The sequence below is a fragment of the Artibeus jamaicensis genome, unplaced genomic scaffold (assembly GCF_021234435.1).
Source record: "Artibeus jamaicensis isolate MK-2021 breed Jamaican fruit bat unplaced genomic scaffold, CSHL_Jam_final scaffold_537, whole genome shotgun sequence".
NCBI classification, from domain to species: Eukaryota; Metazoa; Chordata; class Mammalia; order Chiroptera; family Phyllostomidae; genus Artibeus; species Artibeus jamaicensis.
The window spans coordinates 45,536,152-45,558,743 of record NW_026522047.1 but is presented as its reverse complement, the minus strand read 5'-3'; the positions used below and the strand labels follow the sequence as shown (position 1 = coordinate 45,558,743).

The 22,592-nt window shown below is 53.0% G+C and overlaps 3 protein-coding genes across 7 annotated transcripts; 2 read left to right on the top strand and 1 right to left on the bottom strand.

Annotated features, from left to right (window-relative positions):
- Positions 1-17: 17 nt before the first annotated feature.
- CCDC159 (coiled-coil domain containing 159) lies at positions 18-6,673 on the bottom strand. 3 transcript variants are annotated; one of them, XM_037131394.2, is made up of 13 exons: positions 6,346-6,426; positions 4,583-4,701; positions 4,260-4,489; positions 3,507-3,540; positions 3,099-3,184; positions 2,926-3,007; positions 2,553-2,748; positions 1,958-2,025; positions 1,794-1,870; positions 1,345-1,466; positions 1,022-1,104; positions 250-363; positions 18-89 (listed from the first exon to the last, which is right to left on the bottom strand). In XM_037131394.2, exons 1-13 carry the CDS (start codon positions 6,348-6,350, stop codon positions 85-87), a joined length of 1,221 nt encoding a protein of 406 aa, XP_036987289.1. In that variant the 5' UTR covers positions 6,351-6,426; the 3' UTR covers positions 18-84. The 3 variants fall into 3 exon arrangements, with proteins under 3 accessions (XP_036987289.1, XP_036987290.2, XP_036987291.2); XM_037131395.2 differs by lacking the exon at positions 4,583-4,701 and having other exon boundaries at positions 6,346-6,673; XM_037131396.2 differs by lacking the exons at positions 4,260-4,489; positions 4,583-4,701 and having other exon boundaries at positions 6,356-6,673.
- Positions 6,667-9,134, top strand: TMEM205 (transmembrane protein 205). Of its 2 annotated transcripts, none has more exons than XM_037131399.2 (4): positions 6,667-6,748; positions 7,290-7,398; positions 7,509-7,672; positions 8,769-9,134. In XM_037131399.2, exons 2-4 carry the CDS (start codon positions 7,299-7,301, stop codon positions 9,072-9,074), a joined length of 570 nt encoding a protein of 189 aa, XP_036987294.2. In that variant the 5' UTR covers positions 6,667-6,748; positions 7,290-7,298; the 3' UTR covers positions 9,075-9,134. The 2 variants fall into 2 exon arrangements, with proteins under 2 accessions (XP_036987294.2, XP_036987292.2); XM_037131397.2 differs by having other exon boundaries at positions 6,711-6,852.
- Positions 9,135-11,026: 1,892 nt separating this feature from the next.
- RAB3D (RAB3D, member RAS oncogene family) lies at positions 11,027-22,277 on the top strand. 2 transcript variants are annotated; one of them, XM_037131401.2, is made up of 5 exons: positions 11,027-11,168; positions 12,553-12,817; positions 13,499-13,617; positions 13,705-13,829; positions 18,300-22,277. In XM_037131401.2, the coding sequence occupies exons 2-5, from the start codon at positions 12,590-12,592 to the stop codon at positions 18,485-18,487; spliced, it is 660 nt and encodes a 219-aa protein (XP_036987296.1). In that variant the 5' UTR covers positions 11,027-11,168; positions 12,553-12,589; the 3' UTR covers positions 18,488-22,277. The 2 variants fall into 2 exon arrangements, with proteins under 2 accessions (XP_036987296.1, XP_053514609.1); XM_053658634.1 differs by having other exon boundaries at positions 11,027-11,221.
- The last annotated feature ends 315 nt before the right edge of the window (positions 22,278-22,592 follow it).

Genomic DNA, 22,592 nt, shown 5'->3' with positions numbered 1-22,592 from the left:
GCGCAACAGTCCGCAGGTGGAGGAGGGTCTCGGCTAGTTTATTTTCTCTCTGATGGGATCTCCAGGGAGAGCAGCCCCTGCTGCTCAGGCTGTGAGGAAAGAAAATGGGTAAGGGCCAGGTCTGGTCCAGGGGACCCCAGGGCTGGCAGGAGAAGCCCAGGGTTGGGAGCTGGGCGGGTCCGTACTGTGGGATTCCAGGGCTGGCCTGGAAGGGCAGGGTGGGTGGAGCAGAGGAGGACACACACACACCTGGTGGGAAGGACTGGCTTTTGCCGAATGGGGGCTGGGAAGGGTCCCGGTCTGAGTCCGAGTCCGAGTCCCAGGAGGGGTGCGGAGGGCTCAGGCACCGGTGTTCCCTGTAGCCTGTGGGAGGAACAGGTGCTATTCCGACTCTCCATGCATCAGTCCTGAATGTGACCCCTGAGAGACCTCTGACTATGGGTCAGTGTCCCTCGATCACGTCCCTTGAATATAACCCAACGTGACACCAAAGTATGACCTCAAAGACCCTTGAATTTTACTCCAATGATCCTTAAAAAAGATGCTCGTGACTGTGAGAGACCCCCTGGTCTCTCCAGAGACTCCTTAATGTGACCCCCAATTAAAACCCAACAGATGTGACCTCTGAATATAGAGGGGGAAGAGGGGTTTAAGGGGATTAAATGCTAATGGAAAAAATAAAATAGAGATTAAATTAAAAAGAACAAAAACAGAAACAAATATGGCCCTGGCTGGTGTGGCTCAGTGGATTGAGCACCAGCCTGTGAACCAAAGGGCCGCTGGTTTGATCCCCAGCCAGGGCACATGGCTGGTTGAGGGCCAGGTCCCCAGTAGAGAATGTGGGAGAAGCAACCACACATTGATGTTTCTCTCCCTCTCTTTCTCCCTTTCTTCCCTTCTCTCAAAAAGTAAATAAAATCTTTTTAAAAACCTCAAATACAGACTCTGAACATGACCTCCATGTGTGAAATTGAAGAATGACTCCCCGCCACCCCCCCCAGCATGGCTTAGCCCCCCTCACCCCTGAGGCTCGAAGCCTTGGGGCGGACCCCCGAGGAAATGGTGAGGCCATCGAAAGAGTTCTGCAGCATGTGCACAGCAGACCTGCAGGAAGATGGGGAGCTGGGGAGCCCAGGTGACTCTGGACTGCTTGAGGCTGGGGCAGGGGTGCTGTTGGGGGTGGCAGGGGCAGAAGGGAGTCCTGCTTGGAGATGGAGGTCTAGACTCAGATGGCTTCCAGGTTTGGCGGTCACTGCTTGATCAGATTGGTGGCAGGGCAGAGCAGAGCAGGGCAGGGCAGATAAGGGTCAGGGGTCAGAGGTCAGAGTGGGAGCTGGGCATCACCATATGTCACTCAGCTCCTTCTGGAGGTCACCCCTCCAAGAACCATTGCCTCCTGATGGCATATCCTCTGTCTCCAGCCAGTTGGATGTCTCATAGCCCTGCTGTTTCATCTTGGTCAAGACCTAGGGCCCAGAAAGGGGTGGGAGCTGTGAGAGAAGAGCAGCAGTAAAAGTAACGATGGTGTAAGGTGATCATTACATGGCACTTATTACATTCCAGGCTGCCTTCAAAGGGCCTAAGAGTTCGTGCAGCTGCTTATTCTGGTAGGGATGTGTTGTTATACCCATTACACACATGAGGAAGCTGAGGCCCCAGAGGTGAAGAAACTTGCCCACAGTCACACAACTGGCAGAGAAGAGATTGGAGCCCAGGCTGTCTGGCTTCAGTCCACTGATGAAGGCTAAGAGAGATCCCCCAACTCCCGTGGGGTTCCTGTCCTCCCCTCTCACCTTACGGCACTTCACCTGGGTCTTCTGCATCTTCTGGATGTTCACTAAGTTCTCAGTGATCTCCTCCTCCTGTGCCTCTGTGAGAGGAGGGGACTCAGGAGGACCAGACAGCAGAAGGACAACCCCCCATCCCCCGCCCCCAGCTGTGGCCTGCAGGCACTCACGGAGCTTCTGATAGATGAAGGTCACCTCCTCCCGAACCAGCTCCAGCTCCTCCCACAGGAATTTCTTGCTGAGGGGGTAGTGCAGCCTAGACCTACAACCCTTGCCCAGCCCCTGGCCTCCTGGCCTCCCAATTTGTCCACCTGCCTCCTCCACATTCCGTGTTCCCATCTGTTCAAGCACCCATCCCCACAGACTCCGGCCCCTCCCCCAGCTGCCCACTCACCTTTCCCCTCCAACTACTATTCCCCCCTCCCCTCCCTAGCCCCCACAGCCTCCCATTGCCTCCATCTCTCTCTGCCCTCCTGACCTCCCATATCCCCAGCCTCTGCCTCGCTCAACCTCCCCATCTCTCAGCGTCTTGCTCCCCTGGGCTCCCTTTCATCCCACCTCCAGCTTCCTATCCACCCTGCCTTCTGGCCTCCCCATCTCCCCCACCCCCAAACACACTGCCTCCTGTCTTACCCCATCACCCCTTCCTCTTGTCCCCCAAGCCATCCATCTCTCTTGCTCAGGCCTCTCCCCTTTCCCCCAATCTGGCCTGCCTGCCTGCCTTCCCTCCCATAGCGTTCAGGTTCCCCCTCTGGCAACACCCACCTGTCTCGGATCTCCTGGGCCAGCAGCTGCAGGCAGCGGGTAGTGCGGGCCCGCTGCACCTCCTCACTGTCCCGCAGGGTCTTCTGCAGCCCCTCCAGGCCTTCTGCCAGGGCCCCATACAGCTCTTGCTGTCCCTGCTCCACAGCCCACTTGTTTCCATCCTTCTCTTTCTGCCGACTCGTGGGGCACAGGACTTCTACAGAGACAGTGGGAACTTGATGGAGGCCAAAACAAACCCAGCTCAGCTTCTAACCCACCTTGCCTTCGCCTGGCTGGATCCTGAACCTGAACTCAGACTCACCCACTTCTCTCATTCTGACCCAGCTGGCCCTGACAGCCTCCAGCCTGACCTTGACCCTAGGCCAATCCTCACCTTCAAGCTGTTGGATCTTGATCTGCTGCAAGCAGCTCTCCTTTTCCAACATGGTCACTGAGTGATTCAGGAACTCGAAAGCCTGTTGGGGAAGAGGTCCTGCCTGGAGGAGGGAGGGAGACAGCAGACAGGGACAGAGATTGCTGGGGGCAGGGCTGGCTCAGGAGGCTAACCTTGGTCTGGGCCTGCAGCTGGTTCTTGAGTGCCTCTAGTTCGCATCTCAGGAGCTTCTGGGTGTCAGGAATCATGGTGGACTTAACTGTGAGCAGAGTTATCAGTCAGCCAGGCTGGGAAGGGTGGGTTCAGGGGTAGGGTCAGGGGCAAGGTCAGGGCAGTGGTTAGAGGCTCAGGGCAGGGGTAAAGTCAGGGGACAAGGTCAGGAGCAGGAATTGACCACAGCTCAGTAAAGGCAAGAGTCAAGGGTCAGGATGGAGGGTAAGGTCAGGGGCAAGAGTCAGCTGATGCTGAGGCAGGACTGAGTGGGTGGCAATGGCAGGATTCCACAAAGGATGGGGCAGAGGGTAAAAGTAGGAACCAGTGGGTCTTCCACACACAGTCTCGTTGGGAGGAAGGGTTCTCACCTTTGACTTTGGAAGAGTTGGTCTCCAATGGCTTCTAGGGTAGGGGAATATGAAAACAGTAGAAATTCATCCCAGGACTACCTCCTTGCTCACCCCAACCCAGTGTGGGGACTTTGGAAATGAGTTGGGTCCCACACCCTGAGTGCAGGCAAAGCTGCCTTGAGGCACATGTGTGCATTCATCCCTGGCCCATACATGTTCGGAAGTGCACTTATGCGGCTTGTACCCTGCATGTGTGTGCCTCTGGGCTGCCCCTGACAGCACACACATGCAAAGCCCTGTCTCTGGTCTGGGATCAGGAAATGGCCCTCCTCCTTAGGGGCATATGACATTGACAATGTCTGCAGGAAGCGCTGATAGCAGTCGCACCGAATCCTGCCTAATTCCACAATAGCGGCCACACAGTCACAACCCTGGGCACAGCCATGCCCTCTACGTCATAAGACCCAGGGCACTCACTCACACTCGTCTCTGGTATATAACCGGACACAAACACACAGGCAGTTATACCCAGAGACAGTTATAGACGAGACTCCAGTAAGACACACAATCCCACATCCACTTCATTCCCTCCCTCATCCATTAAGACACTTTCACTGCAGGCCTGCTGAGTGCTGGGAGGTGTTCTGGGTGCTATAAACACATGGTGGGAGGGTTCTTGAGGAAGACCACCTTGCCTCCAAAACCCCCTCCCTAGGCCCCACAGCAATAGATTGCAGCGCAGCAGGAAGGGGTTTCCCAGGTGGGGGTGACCTTAGTGATGCTCTGACGCTTCTTCACAAGTTCCTGGTCATTACAGTGCTCCTGTGAGGAGTCTGAGTTGGGCAAGGGGGGAGACCCATTCGACCGAGGCCCTGAGTCCCTCCCTCGCTTCCAGTCTATACTCGTCACTGTGTTCTCTGAAGCAACTGGCCCCAAAATCTCTGGTTCTGGGGTCCTGGACCAGTGAGTTGTACAGTCCAAGGTCTTGTCCAGGGAAGCACCTGTGGGAAGGTGAGTGAGCGGTCCCTGAGGCTCAGCCCAGAGCACTCCAGCCCCTCCCAGCCCCCCAGCCCTGGAGCAGCCCCTCAACGAACCCCAATACTTGTCACGCTTCCCGTTAGCAAGCAAATACAAGTTGGAGGACGAGGGAGATGAGCAGTAGCAGGGCACAGAGTAGTCAGGGTCCCGAGGTATGCCGGCCAGAAGAGGGTCGCTTTGAGTAGGGAGGACAGGAGGCTGCACTGAGATGAGCCCCAATGTCCCGACATTCCAAGACCCTCCCTGACACCCCAGAGAGGCCTCCTTAATACAGGGCCTCTAGCCATGGTAGGAGCAGGATGAAAGGTGGTCCCAGCCCCAGGGGCCGGGTTGGGCAGTGAGAAGGACCTACAAGACCCCACAGGAGAAAGTGAGGCCTCAGAAGAGTCTAAGAGAAAAAAAGATCTTGCCCTAGACATTGTGGCTCAGTGGATTGAGTGCTGGCCTGCAAACCAAAAGGTGGTTCAATTCCCAGTGCGGGGACATGCTGGGGTTGCAGGCCAGGTCCTCATTGGGGACATGCAAGGGGCAACCGATCGATATATGTCTCAAACGTCAATGATTCTCTCTTCTCCCCCCCCCCCAGATAAATAAATAAATAAACAAACAAAATCTTTAAAAAAGAAGAAAAGATCTTAACACTGGACCCTACAGGGAGAGCTTTCCTAGTAGGGAACAGCAATGTGCAAAAGCTTGGAGGAGTGGAACCATGTGCTCCGTGATGGTAAATTCAGGTTGGAGGCAGAGTCCCAGAGGGAGGCTTAAGCAAGGTATCGAAAGCCAAGCAGGGGAGTTAAGACCTGGATCCCCAGGTAAATGGGAGCCATAGTGTATCACCAGGAGGGGCAGGGCACATCTAGTCAATAAAGTAGCTAAATTGGGGTCCGGGCCCATAGTAGCTGAGGCTGGGAACAGGAAAGAGGTCAGTTCTGTGTTTCATATCCACAGCCCCCTGCCTGTGCTTTCAGCGTAGTCAGGGCTAGCACAGAGTCGCCTGGGGCAGGGCTCTCTGGAAAAACTTCCAGTGAAGGGCATCTTGCCTTGGGTCACACGCAGACAGAAAGACCACACTCTAGGCATTTCTGTTCTACATTTGCTGACCCCCTGGTGTCCTTCCTCTGCCCAGTCCTCCTAGAAGATTCCTACATACCCTTCAAAACCCCCACTCAGCCTTTCCTCTGTAAAAGTCTCCTTAATCCTCTTTTAAGCTTTTATTTTCTGAGCACCTCGCTGAATGCTGGGCACCACCCTCGGCACTTATTGGGACTCCATATCTATCCTGTGACAAAGGAGTTATTATTGTTCTGCCTGAAATGCTCTAGACTACCTTTTCAAGAGGCTCTGGAGACCCTCCAGCTGGAAGGCTGAGTTCAAATCCCAGCTCTGCCCCTTCCCAGCTGTGTGATGTCGGAAAAGTTACTGAACCTTTCCCTGCCTCAGTGTTCCCCCCTGTGAAAATGGGATGTCAAACTACCACATATTGAGTTGCTGTGATTAAGTAAATTAATCCATACCAGAGCCTAACATACAGAAGTGGAAAACTCAGTGTATGTCCTTGAACGTCATGCTGAGAATTTGGGACCTGGGGACCAGAGGAGCCCTGAGATGACTGGACGGGTAAAGGGAAGACACTTGGCACCTCTGGGTGCCCAGTCGAGCCCCTCCTCCCTCCTCTCCCCCTCCCATATTGCTCCTCGTGAAGTCCCTCCGGGGAGAATTCTTGGGAGTGGGGGCGAGGTCATTAGCCAGGCCTCCCCCCCCCCCGGGGCTGTGAATCCCACACTCGTCGGGCTCCCGACTCCTTTAGATCCCCACCTACCACATACCACCTGCTCAAGCTCTCCCATCAGGGACCGCGAAGCCTGTCCCCAGCTGTGGCGCTGAAATTTGATCCTGTGGGACACCATCCCTTTAAGCCACGCTGAGCCCAGAGGTAGTCATAGAGAGGGGTGGGGCTGGCTTTTAGCTCCGTCCCGGCCACAGCCCACGAAAGCCTCATTGGCGCCTTTTCTCTTCCGCAGATCTTAGGAGCCGCTGTGTAATTGGGTAAAATTTTGGTGGAGGGGCGGGATTTTAGGCTGGTTTCTGCTAAACGATTAGTCAATATCCAATAGGGCGGTACTGGAGGCGGCAGATTACGATTAGATTGGCCTCGGGTATAGCTGGGAGGAGGGACGAGCTCTAGGTCTCACGAGGAGAGGTGGTGGAGGAGGTCCTCGGGGGTACGGTAACCAGCTCTGCCCACCTGGCCCCAGAGGTTCGGCTCCGGTCTCTGGTCTCGGACTTCTGGGTGTTGCAGTTTGAGAACCGGATTTCTGCCTGTGGGGTCGGTGTCTTCGAGATGAGATTTGGGGGTTTCTCAGGATTAAATGGAGTCTCGAGGGGCGCTTTGGGGATCTTCATAGCGATATCCGGGATCTTGTTATCTTCTAACAGTCTTTGCTGTTAGAAATGGGACCCCTTTGCTATTCGGGAGTCACTGAGGTGATCTCTGAAGATCTAGGGCTACGACCTTGAGGTCTCGGGGCTGAAATTTGGTGATGTCAGAGGTGGCATGGATGTTGGGGTCCAGAGAGCCTGAGATCTTGAGGGCTGACACTTAGCGAGACATGGGGTCGGAGGTTGTCACAGGACTGCTGAGCCTTCCCTACCCCCATTCTTAGACTGCTGTCCCTGAATATCTGCTGAATTGGCCTTGCACAGGCCCACAGGGTCTGAAGGCCACAAAGGTAAAGCACTGAGCTACCCTGTGCCTCCTTCCAGGCGTGCAAGATGGAGGAAGGCGGGGACCCAGGAAGCCTGACTAAGGTGGTCCATCTACTGGTCTTGTCTGGGGCCTGGGGTATGCAAATCTGGGTGACCTTCGTCTCAGGTAGGGACCTTCCGTCTGGACGTCATGGCTACCCAGGGTGGGGACAGTAAGGAGAGGGAGAGCTGGAGAATCCTAGCAGCTAACAGTTGTGTGTCCCCTGTACCCCACAGGCTTCCTGCTTTTCCGAGGTCTTCCCCGACATACCTTCGGTCTTGTGCAGAGCAAACTCTTCCCTTTCTATTTTCACATCTCCATGGGCTGTGCCTTCGTCAACTTCTGCATCTTGGTTCCACAACACACTTGGGCTCAGCTCACATTCTGGGAGGCCAGCCAGGTATGCAGACGTGGGCTTCATTACCCTTTGAAGACTCATTCTCAGGACCCCGCTGAGCACCTATGGCTACATTTTTGTGAGGATTAAAGAAACACGAAAACTTGTCCCTTCTTCCTGGTGCATACAAAGCTGGACTCTGGCTACCCTTGGGCAGTGTACAGCCTGCACAACTGTTCCCAGCAGCCCTGTCTGTCACCGAGTGCCTCTCAGCTGGCTGTTGGTCCCTGTCCTCCCTCTGGTTGGGTCTGCTGCCAAGCCGTAGTGACTCAGCTGGGCTGGGGCACTGACCCCAGCTCATTGTTTAAAGACTAGCCTGACTGGGAATTTGCAGCCTCAACCCCCATCCACACATTTTCCCAGCCACCAGGCAAGGGACCATTTCTGCATCTCATATTTCTCTTTTAAAAAAAGTATTATTGTTCAAGTACAATTGTCTACATTTACCACCACCCCACTCCCCCCCCCCCCCCACATGCATCTCATATTTCTCTACCCTGCCCTCCCTCTGGCCCCATTATGTTCCTCAGATGTGGGCAGGTAAAGCCTGGCAGGGGTTTCAAGAATAATCTCCCAGACAGGAAAGGACTATGGGTAATCAGAACTTTAAGGACTTTTTATTCACTCCCTGCGGGCCCAATGTCAGCTTCTGGAGTCTTGCCTGGATCTACAGAGGTGACAGATCCTGTCTTAGGCTCTCTGTTTTGGGGGAATGAGGGGACAGTTATGGTGCTTTGTCTCAATTTGGAGAAGAGAGGTTCTGCCCCAAGATACCCTCAGTTGGTGGGAATGGAGGAGAAGAGGAGACAAGGCTGTGTTTGGAAATTTCCAGTCTGAGTGGCAGAAGAGAGGAGGCTCAAAAGGTTTAGGGGGATAGAGGAGATGGTGATGTGGAGCTTGTCCTTCCGGTTTCAGGGTGTAAGAGCAGTAGCTCTGGCTGGGGCCCCTAGTCTGGATTTGGGAAAGGAGTGAGAGGCCTGGCTTTGACCCTGTGCTGTCCCCCATCCCCCGCTGAACTTTGAAGATGCAGAAGGACCCTCTGGAGGGCTCCTCCTGCCTCCCAGGCATGGCTCACCTTTTCCTCCCGCTACCCCTCCAGCTCTGCCTGCTGTTCCTGAGCCTCACGCTTGCCACCATCAATGCCCGTTCACTGGAACCCCGAACCACGGCTGCCATGTGGGCCCTGCAGACCATGGAGAAGAAGCAGGGCCTGGGTGGGGAGGTGCCAGGCCGCCACCAGGGCCCCGACCCCTACCGCCAGCTTCGGGAGCAGGACCCCAAGTACAGTGCCCTCCGCCAAATCTTCTTCCGCTACCATGGCCTGTCCTCTCTTTGCAATCTGGGCTGCCTCCTAAGTAATGGGCTCTGTCTTGTAGGCCTTGCCCTCAGCCTCAGGAGTCTGTAGCACTCACTGCCTCTTTGTCCCTGCTGGGGCCCCAAATGTCAATAAACCCTTTTTTGGAAATGGCTGCTGTTATATTTCTCCAACCGAGGAGCAGGGGAAAGGGTGGTGGACAAGCTCCATAGCCGAGAGTCTCCATTTCTGTGTTCACAAGGCGTAATGATTTGGAGCATTAGCTATTGCAGCTCCTAAGGCTTCCTTTAACAGTGCCCACTTACTGAGCACCCACTGTTACCAGGCATGGAGCTAATCATTGAACATACCATACATTATTGTAACAATAGCTGGTTCTAATCCCTAGGGGACAAGCATATTTCTCACCCCACTGATACTGGAGGTGGCCATGTGACTTGCTTTGGCCAATGAAATGTGAGCAGAGATCCCACCAGTCTTTTCCAAAGGGAAGGGTGCAATGGTCCCCTTCTTATCCACGGGGATATATTCCAAGATCCCTGTGGATGCCTGAAACTGTGGATAGTACCAAAGCCTATACATACTATGTTTTTCCCTATACATACACATTTTTTCAATTAAAGAGAGAACTTTATGGCTTCTCTGGCATACCTGAGTTGCCAGCATCAGTACTTTTGTGCTTTGGGACCATTATTAAATAAAATAAGGGTTACTTGAACACCAGCACTATCACACCATAATCGATCTAGTAACTCAGATGGCTACTACGTGACTAACAGAGAGTGCTCACAGCGTGAATATACTGGACAAAGGGGCAATTCACATCCACGTGTGATGGAGAAGAACGGAGCCAGATTGCATTATGCTGTTCAGAATGGCACACAATTTTAAACTTATAAATTGTTTATTCCCAGAATTTCCGCCTGATATTTCAGACCTTGGTTGACTGTGTGTAACAAACCATGGAGATAAAGAAGGGCTACTACACAAGCCAGTGCGTGATTCCCCACATTTTCCCTTCTCCACAATGACCAGTGTGCGTGAGAAGCAAACCTGAGGTGCTGGATGCTATGGGAGTTTTGGGGCTGCTTGTTACTGAGCATATACCAGTCCTTTCTGACTGACGCATGTCATGTTCATCCTAATGGCAGTCCTTAGAGACAGCTGCTATTACCAGGAAGCTATGGGACTCAGAAAAGTTGAGCAAGTGGCTTCAGATGGAGTTGTTGGGATTTGAACACCAGCAAAACCTGAACTATTATAACAGCAGATCCTCTCCTAGTGTAAAGAAAACTCTAGGACCTCAGCTAGGGCTAGATGTGCCAAATTTTCTCACTCTATGGCTTCAGCGCAGGGGCTGCCCCTCCCTGAGACTCAGTATCCTTATCCGTAAAAATGGGATTAATTCCCAGGGCCCTTAAGAGTATTTGGCTAGGGGATGTAGCCGACGTTAGAGTCAGGCCCTGCAATTTACAACCAGTAATCCAGACCAGAAGCTGCAGATACCCTGTGAGGTAGAAACTCTTGTTAATTAACCAATTGACTGTAGAGGAAACTGAGGCCCAGAGAGACTTGTTTGTTTGTTTGTTTAAGAGAGAGCCTGGGAGAGAGAGAGAAGAAAAAACATTGATCTATTTCACTTTTTTATGTACTAATTGGTTGATTCTTGTATGTGTTCCCTGATCACAATGGATATGCAACCTTTGCACATCTGGACACTGCTCTAACCAATCGAGCAACCCAGCCAAGGCCCCAGAGAGGTTTTTAAGTAACTTGTCCAAAGTCACAGGGCTGGTAAGCGGTGGGGCTGGGATTCGAACCTGACTGCAGAATCCGCGCTCTCAACCGCTCTGTGCATAGTAGGAGCTCTACAAGTAGTTTGCTGCGGAGTGGGCTCCAGACCACTGCACGTTCCTGGATGCTTTCAGGCCCTCCCCCAACTTTCTAGGAGCCCCGCCCCGGACTCGGCCCCGCCCCAGACTCGGCCCCGCCCCGCTCTCCCTCGGGAGCTGCCCCTCCTCCTCGGCCTGGGCGGAGCCCGCTCGGGATCCGGGTGGCTGCCGCTAGCACTAGCCGTAGCTTTGGCTGTGGGGTCGGGGTCGGGGTCGCGGTTGCGGTCGCGGCCGAGGACAGGCCGCAGCCAGTTTGGAAGCGAAAACCCCGCAGGCAACGACCCCACGCGAGGTGATCCCCCTCGGAGAGAGCGCGCCCTGCCCCTCACCTCCGCGTCCCAGCAGGTCTGGGGGCACAGGGGTTGGGGGAGGCCCCGGGGGAACAAAGACGGGCGGCTGGAGACGCCTCTTCCCTCGCCCCCACCCAGCTGGGCTCATTGGGAATGTTAATGGGGCGCGGGCGGGGCCGAGAGCCCAGCTGGGAACTTGAAATGGGACCATATGGCGATTGGAGGAAGATCCTGAGCTCTCCTGCACTGGTGGGGTGCTCCGAATCCAGCGAAGAGGCACGGGACCAAATCCCAGGACCCTTATCAAGTGCCAGGCGTGAGGGAGGATGGGCAGATTGTCAGAAAGAGCTGGGACTGGCTGACAGGTGGGATGGGGGTGAGGCAGGAGCCCCAGCTTGGGAGCCCTGTCTAGCTTGGGAAAAGCTTCCTGTCCTTGGTCTTCCCCTCAAACTCGTTCGCCCGGAACACGGGGTGGGGCTGAGGGCTAGGCAGGAAAGGGGGGGCCGGTTGTGTCCTCCTTTAAAATGGAAAAAAGCCCCACAGGCAATTGAGAAAGAGCCTGCCAGGGTTTCCTCAGAGGGTGTGTCCTTTATTCACTCAGGTCTTCTGGAACCTCCCTGTGTGGCTTCCGGAGCAGCCATAGACAGCTGGAGAAACTGAGGTCTAGGGAGGCCAGGAGGACTGAGGGGTGTCTTGGGCTCAGACAAAGCAGCCCAGCTGTGGGGATGCAATGCCAGGAAAGAGGACAGAGGTGGAGGGGAGTGGTGGTCCTGGCAGTGGGGTTCTTGATTATTAGGTGGCTGGGGTGGTTTCCTTCTGTTTGAGGGTCATCACCCTGGCGTCGTGGCCTGGGGCTGGACTGAGTCAGCTGCACACAGAACGATGGCCCGGCCCATTTGATAAACAGAAGGTGGCAGTACCCATTTGGGGGCAGAGCTAGGCTTATACCTGGGGTTCATCACTGAAATCCTCTTCCTGTGGGGATAAGGGAAGGGGTTAAATTTGGCTTGGGTCAGGGTAGAGAGGAACCCTGGTAGTAGCTGACACCTGCCAAAGTCAACACCCAGGCTGCAAGGGGGGGGCTCTACCCAGCTGGTAGGCCCCCTTCCCCCAGCTCTGCCCTGGCTGCTTACCAGGGGGCAAAGTCCACACCTGTACCTTCCACAGGGTCTGGTTCCTCAGCAGCCAGAGGAAGCACCCTATATGCTCCCTTAGCCTGAGCCCTTTCATTGGCCAAACACCCCCATTTTCCAGAGGAGGACACTGAGTCTTGGGAAGAGCAAGTGATGCATCCAGGTTACTTGGCCTCCAAGTAGCAGAACCAGGGTTTGAACCCGTGTCTCGTGTACACACTGGAGCCATTACTTGTCTTTTATTTCCCTACAGGGCTCCTGGCCTCCCCCCGAATAGGCTTTCCTCCAGGATGGCATCAGCGGGAGACCCCCACACTGGCCCACGTGATGCCGCAGACCAGAACTTTGACTACATGTTCAAGCTCCTGCTCATTGGCAACAGCAGCGTGGGCAAAACGTCCTTCCTGTTCCGCTACGCGGATGACTCCTTCTCACCCGCCTTCGTCAGCACTGTGGGCATTGACTTCAAGGTCAAGACTGTCTACCGCCACAACAAGAGGATCAAGCTGCAGATATGGGTGGGCCAGGCAGCTGTCCCTGGGTCTGAAGCTGGGGAGGGCCTGGGGTTCCTCCAGAGACATCCATGGGAGGGTGTAGGGCTGTAGGAGGGGGTCCCGGGTGAGAGGGAATAGCCCAGAGTCAGGGAGGAGCATTGGACAGGTGCGAAGAGCAGGGCAGTATTGTCTATGAGGGGAATTTGTCAGGGTAAGAGGATAACGCCCTGCCCTCTGAGGTATGAGGGGGAATCAAAAGTCCTAGTGACTAGTGGAAGAGGGGTTTGGGTGCCATCTCAGGCGTGAGCACAGAGGCCCTCATCAAGCCTGCTGGATGTCAGAGCCACTCTCTGGTCCCCAAAGTAGCTATTGGTAACTATGGTAACAAGCATCAGGGTGTCTGGCCCACATGGCTCCAGTTGGTGGTCATTAAGTTGGTTCTTGGAGATGAGGTCAAAGGGGCTTATAAGTTATGAGAGGTGCTGAGCCCTAAGGTTGGGAATTCTTCAAGGGCAGGGCGGAGTCTCTCCCATCAGACTGGAGCAGTGAGGGCGGGTCCATGTCTCCACCATCAGACTAGAGGCAGCGCAAACAGTCCCATGTCCCTTCCATCAGACGGGGGCTGTGAGCACGTGGCCCTGCAGGGGTGCGGTGGGCGAGAGGGTGGCTTCTAGTCAGCTGACCGCCCCCCCCCCGTTTCCCCAGGACACAGCAGGACAGGAACGGTACCGTACGATCACCACAGCCTACTACCGTGGAGCCATGGGCTTCCTGCTCATGTATGATGTTGCCAACCAGGAGTCGTTCACGGCTGTGCAAGACTGGTGAGTGCTTGCCGACCACTGATCCCCTGACCTCTGCTCTCTTCCCTGACCCAGACCTATGGACTAACAGCCCTCCAAACTCCACAGGGCCACACAGATCAAGACCTACTCCTGGGACAATGCCCAGGTCATCCTTGTGGGGAACAAGTGTGACCTGGAGGATGAGCGTGTCGTGCTTGCTGAGGATGGCCAGAGGCTCGCCAATGACCTTGGTTAGTGTCCATCCCCATGCTCAGCTCCCAGGTCCAACCATAGTCTCCAACCCTTGACTCTTCAAGAAGCTGCCCAGTAAAATGCCCCCACATGTGCCGTTTTCTCCATTTAATCCCACAGACTCACCCACAGATCCCCCCTCCCTGACTTCAGCCCTGGGAACCCAGACTCAGAAATTTATTCCACAGACATCTTCACCCATGTGGGAAGTAGCGATTATGTCAGGTTGCAGTGCTGTTAGTAGCGGGGGGGAAACCTTTGCAACCTCCCAGAGGTCTCACAGTGGAGGAAGCAACAAAATACAAAGTACGCTCCCCTGGTAGACTTCTGTGCACCCATGAGAAAGGAGGAGGGAGTTCTTTGTGTTCTGCTATGGCAAGGTCTCTGGCTTATATGCTTAAGCGGGACAAGCAAGATTCAGAATAGTGAGTATGGCTACTTCCTTCAGTTCAGGCAGGTGTCAGCAAACATTTGCTTAAAGAGCCAGACAGGGAAATATTTTTGGTTGTAGGATCTCTGTTGCGACTATTCAACTCTGCCCGAAAGCAGCCATAGACAGTACATTGGTGGGTGAGCGTGACTGCCAGGAAAGCTTTCACAAAAATAGGCAATGGGCCAGCTTTGACCTGCATCTTGAAGTTTGCCAACACCTGCATTAGTGTAAAAAGGATGAGAATAAGAATATGTACTATGTTTGTCTAAAGGAACTCTGGAAGGATACAGAAGGATGTAGTAACCAGGGTGACCCGCGTGTCTAAGAACTGGGTGTCCGGAACAGGGACTTTTCCATATATCCTTTTCTTTTTAGATTTTATATATTTACTTTTATCTTTATCTTTTTAAAAGATTTTATTTATCTTTAGAGGGGAAGGGAAGGAGAGAGGGAAAGAAATATTAATGTGTGGTTGCCTCTGGTGCGTCCTCTGCTGGGAACTGGCCTGCAACCCAGGCATGTGCCCTGACTGGGAATCGAACCACAGTTGTTTGGTTCACAGGCCTGAGCTCCATTGAGGAGCTATTTATTTACCAGCCAGGGCTATTTATTTACTTTTAGAGAGAGGGGAAGGGAGGAAGAAAAAGCAGAGAAACATAAATGTACAATGTCGGTTGCCTCCCTCACACCCCCAACTGGGGACCTGGCCATCAACCCAGACACGTGCCCTGACTGGGAATCGAACCAGCGACATTTCGGTTCACAGGCTGGCACTCAATGCACTGGGCCACACCAATCAGGGCCTGTTTATTTTGAGTCAGGTGAGCGACTTATCTATTCAAAATTTAAGCTCAACAAAAATCTTGTCCTGGAGCATTCTAGTAATCTAGGCTCTCCGAGACTTTCCTTACAGGAGGTAGCATGATTACTGTAGGGTAGGGCATGTTAAGGACCCAGACTCAAGCTGGAATCCCAGCCTGCAACCCCCTGCTGTGTGACCTCGGGCACATTGCCCCCCTCTCTGGGCTTCCATTTCTCCACCGAGGAAACAGGTGAAACACTGTCTACTTCATAGGGCTGTTAGAAAGGTTAAATAGGCAAATGCTACCTGCAGTTGAACATTAACTCATATTATTTCTAGATCGAGTTGTGGTCTTGTGTTTATTGGTGACTCCATCTCTCCGGGTCCTCATGTCCCTGTGTGTCAGATGGAACTCCACCCGCCCCGCCACACTGGGTTGTCAAGAGGGTTAAATGAGTTACGACACGTGAAGCAATTATAACAGAGTCTGGCGCAGGCGTAGGTTGCATCTAGGTGTGAGCTGGTATCATTGGGAGCCATCGTTGATGACTGCATGTAAAATTCTAAGCATCGTGTGGCCCACAAAGCCTTCACTATTTACTGTCTGGTCCTTTACAGAAAAAGTCCAAGGACCCCTGGGCGATAACCGTCCCCCTTCTCTATTTTTCTTGCCATCAGTTTGTTGGAGAAACTGAGTCTTTGTTGTATGGAACGTCTTCCATTTGAGGTTTGGCTCTTTGCTCCCTCGTGGTGTCATTTAACCTGTGCCTCTGTCCCTTGTGTTCTCCGGGAACTTCAGCCTGGGAGTCGTTCCCAGGTGGGCTGGGTTGCTGAGATCCCCAGTTTGCCCAGAACTGGTAAAATCAGCTATAATGCAGTCGTGGGCTGGGGTACTCGTGTGGTGCCCACACCTTTTTTCAGAGAATGTCTAGTGACTGGGTTGAGGGGAGATTTCCAGTCTGTCATTAAGTTTAAAATACCAGAGTACCAAGCAAGAAATGGAATTTGATCTCAATTTGTAAAAAAAAAAACAAAACAAAACCCCCCCTACACACATGTACATACACACCCCTGCAAACCCAAATCCAACAACTGTGTATTTGTATTTTATTTTCTTAAAAGAGGTTTATTACCCCTGGCTGGTGTAGCTCAGTGGATTGAGCGTGGGCCTGCGAACCAGACAATCGAGGTTTGATTCCCAGTCAGGGCACATGCCTGGGTTGCAGGCCGGTTCCCTGCAGGCCAGTTCCCAGCAGGGGATGCACGAAAGGCAACCATACATTGATGTTTCTCTCCCACTCTCCTTCCCTTCCCCTCTAAAGATAAATAAATAAAATAAAAGAGGTTTATTTATTTATGTATTTTTAGGCAGAAAGGAAGGGAGGGAAAATGAGGTAGAGAGACATGAATGTGCTTGCCTCTTGCATGCCCACCACCAGGGACCTGGCCTGCGACCCAGGCCTGTTGTGCCTTGATTGGGAATCAAACTGGTGCCCCTTTGGTTTGCAGGCCGGTGCTCAATCCATTGAACCACACCAGCCAGGGCTGTATTTGTATTTTTTAAAAGTAAAAAACTAGCTGTTTTACTTTTTTGGTATTTTTCAGCAGTTTCTAGTTTCTCTAACAAATATTTATGATGAGAAAAAAGTACCTAGAAAAAGGACTCAGATTGTCTGAGGCAGAGCACACACGTAACGGACGCAGCAGACTCACCCCGGAGACAGCGGGCTGGCTCCGATGGTCACTGTGTTCAGACCGGGAAATCCGAATTCGTGTCCAGCCTGTCATTCATTGATTTATCCATCCATCCAACCATTTAATTATGGTTACATTTTTATACTGCAGTGTGTGGAGTGGAGGCCCATTTACCCTGCCTGTGTGTCACGTGGAGGGTGCGTGTCTGACTTCTGGCCCACCTTGGTGGGTATGGCTGTTGGGGACACGTCTGGGGCCTTTCAGGGACAGCTCCGCACAGGCAGATCCTTAACCAACCTTTTAGGGGTGCAGGAAGGGTCACCCCTTATTTTCAAGTTGACCGACCACTTTTTGAGGGACTTTTGGGCAAGTCCTCAAAGCATCTGCTCCACCTCCCACCTTTGGGAGGGCAGACAAGTTATGATGTCACTAAGAATGACTCAACATTGCTGCACATGCCCCCTCCCCAGAAGGGGTCAGCCAACCAAGACCCAGCGTGGTGCACTAGGAATACTTATTTATTTGTATTTAAAATGTTTTTTCTTTTTTAAAAAAAATTGTATTTATTTATCTTTAGAAGGGAAGGGAAGGAGAGGAGAGAAATATCAATGTGTGGTTGCCTCTCATGTGTCCCCTGCTGGGAACTGGCCTGCAACCCAGGCATGTGCCCTGATGGGGAATCGAACCACGATCTTTTGGTTTGCAGGCCCGTGCTCAATCCACTGAGCTACACCAGCCAGGGCTAAAATGTTTATTTAGTATTTATTAACTATTGTCTGACCATGGCAGCCTGGGTGTGAATCCTGTTTCTACCATGTTACCTGTGTGAATTTAGATGATTGGCTTTCCCTTTCTGTGCCTCAGTTTCCTCATCTGTAAAATGGGTTACAACAGGAGGAACCTCAGAGCATCATTAAAGGTGTTTATTTATGCAAAGCACTTAGAAAAGTGCCTGATAAGCACTCTTTATCATCACTGTCATTATTATTAGCATTTTTTGTGCATTCTGTAGGCCAGGAACCACGCATTGCACACTCCCCACAAACTCTGGGAAACCCGTTTTTGTCTGCGTAACAGAAACTGTAGACTGATAGTGCCCTGGGCTGAGGCCAGTCTTCAGCTGTTTTATTTGGTCTTGAGCACATTTTCCAGAACATTTTGAAACACCCAGCTCTGTGGGCACCCTCACCGTACCTTCCTATGCAATACAATTGGGCGGAAGGTAAGCTGTCGCCACCCATGGGCACCCGTGCCCTTGGCACCAGAATGTCACTACCTGTGGTCTTTCTTGCAGCCACTGCCTTGGGGCAGAGAGATTCTTAGGGTAGTTCAGAGCAGGGCTGCTGTCACAGGTTTTTATCTGCATATTTCCCATTTCACAGACAAGCAAACTGAGGATCAGAGAGGCTAAGGCACTCAGCCAAGATCCCACAGCTGCATAACAGGCAGGACTGGGCTGAGAACCCAGGTTTGGATGATACCACAGCCCAGGCTATATGCGCCAGGGTCTCACAGGTGTCCCCACCTATGCCCCTCCAGGTTTTGAATTCTTCGAGGCCAGTGCGAAGGAGAACATCAACGTGAAGCAGGTCTTCGAGCGCCTGGTGGACATCATCTGTGAGAAGATGAACGAGTCCCTGGAACCCAGCTCCAGCCCAGGCAGCAATGGGAAAGGCCAGACCTTGGGGGATGCCCCACCTCCGCAGCCCAGCAGCTGCAGCTGCTAGAGATGGTCCCTAGCTCCCGCCCACCCCCGCTGCAGGGAATGTGACTGAGGCATGAGCCACAAGGGCTGTTTCCAAGCTCAGGGTGCCCCCTTCCCTCCTGTCAGCTTTCGGGTGCCCCCCCCCCACACTCCCCGCATGGCTCATTTTCTCACCATAGCTGCCATCCTGTCCAAGCAGCCCAGTCACGAGCTCCAGACCCTGAGGTCTCTGCCTTAGAGAGTCAGGGTCTTGGAATGTTGATGTGCACAAGCTTGTGGCTTTTCAGGCATTTTAATGGGGGCACGTGGGCAGCCTGTGGAGCTCCCACAGTGCCTTCTGGGTCAGAGCCGTGGCCCACAGCACTCTGTCGGCATTGCCTGGAGTTCACGGGCTGACTAGAGATGGTTTGCCTCCTTCCTCATGCCGTGTGGGTTCTCAAGAGTTTATCCTTGGAGATGTGGAAGGTGGCTCCTTGCTCAGGGTCCCCCGCTCTGGTCCTTCACCTGCCCACAAACCTCCTCTGATCTCAAGGTCCCAAGGTGGGGAGGTGACTTTGACCCTGGCAGACGCCTCCCTTGTGGCCCTCAGATCCTCTGCCTGTGAAAACAGTATTAAAGCAGCTTTACCTGTTGTGAAGGGATAGGGAGTCAGAGCCCCGCTGGCTTCAGGGCCCTAGAAGTGCCTTCTGAGTCTCCCTGGGATTCCACAGCACCATGACCCCGCCACTGTTTTGTCTCATCCATGGTGTCGCTGATCCAGGACTGAGCTGTGCAATTACACACACAGCCTGTGAGGCCAGGAGGAGACTCGCCTAGCCTCTGGCCTTACTGCTCAGCACTTTTTGCCAAGAGTTAACTTCAGAGCCCCAGCCCTCCTGCCCATACCTGCCTCCCGAGGGCCCACTTGTCTGGTGATGATTTAAGCAAGGTCTTTCCCCATCTCACATCCTGCCAGCGAAGGAAATTGAGCAACGCTCCCATAGCCTGCCCTCGCTGGTGACCTTCTGATGTAAGCACTTGGGCTCCTTTCTCTCGAGGACTGGTGAAGAGCCGTGTGCGTTTCCTGAGCCATGTCATCCGTGGGGCCCAGCGATGGGACGCTTCTTTGCTAATGGAGGAGTCACTGTAAGGAATGTTTTGGGTTTGAACCAGAAGAGTGAGAGGGTAGGGTTGTGAAACTTGCTGCCACTTGCACCTCATGATACAGCTTGGGAGTGGCAGGCCGGTGATGGGGGATGGGCTGGGATCCACCTCCCTGGTTGAGGCTTGCCTTCCCAGCTGCCTGGGGCTCCTGCTGGGGTTACGTGCAGTTTGGGGATCTACCATCCTCACACACATCCCGCGCAGCTCAGTGGCCCTTCCCGTCCACTGAAGGCCAAACTCCAGAGGCATAACACCTTTCTGCCCTGGAACACTGACCCCCATGACTTAACAGACACTGTGAGCAGCCTCAACAGATAGTTTGTGTCCCCAGTTTTACTCTCCCAGGCCCTGCTGGCAAAATGACCTCCTGTAGCCTTAAAGACCGCAGCCTCCTCCTTTGGGGCATGGAGAAGGCCCGGTTGAAGTTTAACATAGCTTTCACCTTTATAGAAGCTCTAGATTGAGTCTATTTCTAGAGGGTCCTCGTTACCCTCTACCAGGGTCTGTCTGCTAGTAGAGTTTCAGAGTGAGGAAGTCTTTGTTCGCCAACAAAGTAGAGGACTGACGACGAAGCGGTCCAGTCCCTGGAAACACACAAAGTGAGAGGATCTGAATGTTGGGGGCGGGAGTGAAATATCTTAGTTGCTTTAACATAAAAGTGAAATCAAGTTAGCTAAAAGTCTTCTTACAATGCACTGTGGCCTGTCAAGGTGGCCAGTCCATTCTCCCTCAGCTGCTGTCAGAAAAAACAGTGGGTCCGAGAGCTGTTATCTGAGGGGCGAGCCACCTGTCACCTCCCGAGTGGTTTGGCTGTATCTTGTACCTGACTCCGCCTAAGCTTTCTGTTTACACAAGATTTCTCAACAATTCAGCCTCAAGTAGGCACCGGGACAGCTGCCTCTGGGTTCTCTCTAGACTAGAAATAACATAGGAGAGTAATGCTATTTTTTGTGTCCGCTAAAAATAATGTAAGTTTTTATTATATGATGTTTGGGGGCAGGTTTAACCCAAGACAGTCCCTGGGCCACAGAACTCAGTGTCCTCTGGGGACACTGCGGGAGGGAGATCTGTGAATTTGCAAACAAAAATTAAACCAAAGGCTGTGGGAAAACCAGCTGCCAACTCTGGGGAGCCCGGCGTCTGGGGCTTTGCCTGGAGCTGGGCCCTGCGTGGATGCTCTCCCTTTCACCCGTTTGCTTTTAGAACCTGCCTTTTCACTAGCAGTTCAGTGGGAAAGTGCCAGGATCGCTGTGGTTCTTTCTCCTGTTTTGCTTCTCAGGGGACCCTACTCCTGTGTCTTTCTCTCCTGTTCGATTTAGAAAAACAAGTCAAGGGTGAAATTTGGTCTCAGTGTTGAAGCGCTAATTCCGCTAACTGGCTTCTCCCCCACAATCCCGAAACACTACAAGTGAGCTCACAACCTGCTCATTTCCATCCTGGATTTGGTTCTCCCGCATAAGCAGTTCTTTGATGTCCACTTGGAGAGACGTGCACTTTTCTCCACAAGAAGATAGTAATAAAGCCATTGTGTGCAGAGGCAGTTCTTTTATTTCCATTAGTGAAATGAGATTTCCAGGAAGAAGGCAATTGAGTCCCAGCCAAGCAGATGGTCGGGGCCGTTCCTGACGCAGCAGATCCGCAGGCAAGGCCAGGGAGGCTCAGGCCTGGGGCTGTGTCTAGCTGGAACTCAAAACCTCTGCTTTGACCGGGGAAAGTTCCTCTGCCTGGAGGGCAGGGAGGATAATGTGGCCCCAACTAATCCTCCTAGGAAGGTCTGTCCCTGACAGCAGCCAGAGGGCGCCTGTGAGCAACCCAGCAGGTCACGGTCCCTCTGCCCAGAACCTTCCCTGGCTCCCACCTGACTGGGAGTAAATGCCAAAGTTCTTCTGGTGGCCCACAAGGTACTGCATGATCTGACCTGTCACCTCCCTGCCCACGACTCTTCCCGTTTGCCCCCTACACTTGCTTTGCTCCAGTCACATTGACCTTGCTGCTATTTGACCATGCCAGGCCCCTGCCTCAGGGCCTCTGCATTGGCTGTTTCCTGCCTGGCAGCCTCTTCTCCCAGGTAGTCACAAAGCTCCCCTTGCTTACTTCCTCTTTCACAGCTTTCCACAAGTTCCATCTTTTTAAAATTTTTTTAAATTATTTTTAATTTTATTTTTTCACATTTTTTATTGTTGTTCAAGTACAATTGTCTCCAACATCTCATCTTCTCATTGCCTCCCCCCAACCCCAGCCCCGCTTACTGCTTCAGTGCTGCAACCCCTGTCCCTGCAGTTCCGACGTCTCCCTCCCTGTGTCCTCCTTCCCTTTGCCCCTAGAATGTAAAATACTGTATCATTTACTCATTTAACTTAAACAAGTGTCACCTTCAAACTAGCATCGGCTCCTCAAAGGTGGGGATTTTTAAATATTTCACCACCACACAGCTCTGGTCCTGTCGGATGCAATAAAAAAATACTTGCCTTACCTTGGCTGGTGTGGCTCAGTAGATGGAGCACTGGCCTTCGAACCAAAACATCACCAGTTCGATTCCAGTCAGGGCACATGCCTGGGCTGTGGGCCAGGTCTCTTGTTGGGGGCATGCGTGCAAGAGGCAACCGATGGATGTTTCTCCATTTCTTTCTCCCTCCCCTCCCCTCTCTCCAAAAAGAAATAAAACCTTAAGACGAAAACAAAACTTGGTCTTTGTCTCGTTCCTGGCACACATCTCTTAAAGTCCATGTTATCTCTGGAGTGCGAAATGCCTGTTATGTGCTAGTCAGAGGGCTGGGGCGGGGTGGGGAGGGGTGAGGGCAGCTTCAGGATGGGAGTTGGTCTCCGGGAAAACCGGGCCGTGATTGGAGCATTGGCACTGTCAGTCCAGGGCCCTGAAAGGGGGGGGGGGGGCGTTGGAGATAGAGTGAATCACCAATGGCCAAGATTTAATCAATTGGGCCTGTGCAATGAAACCTCCATGAAAACTAGGGGTGTCCAACCCG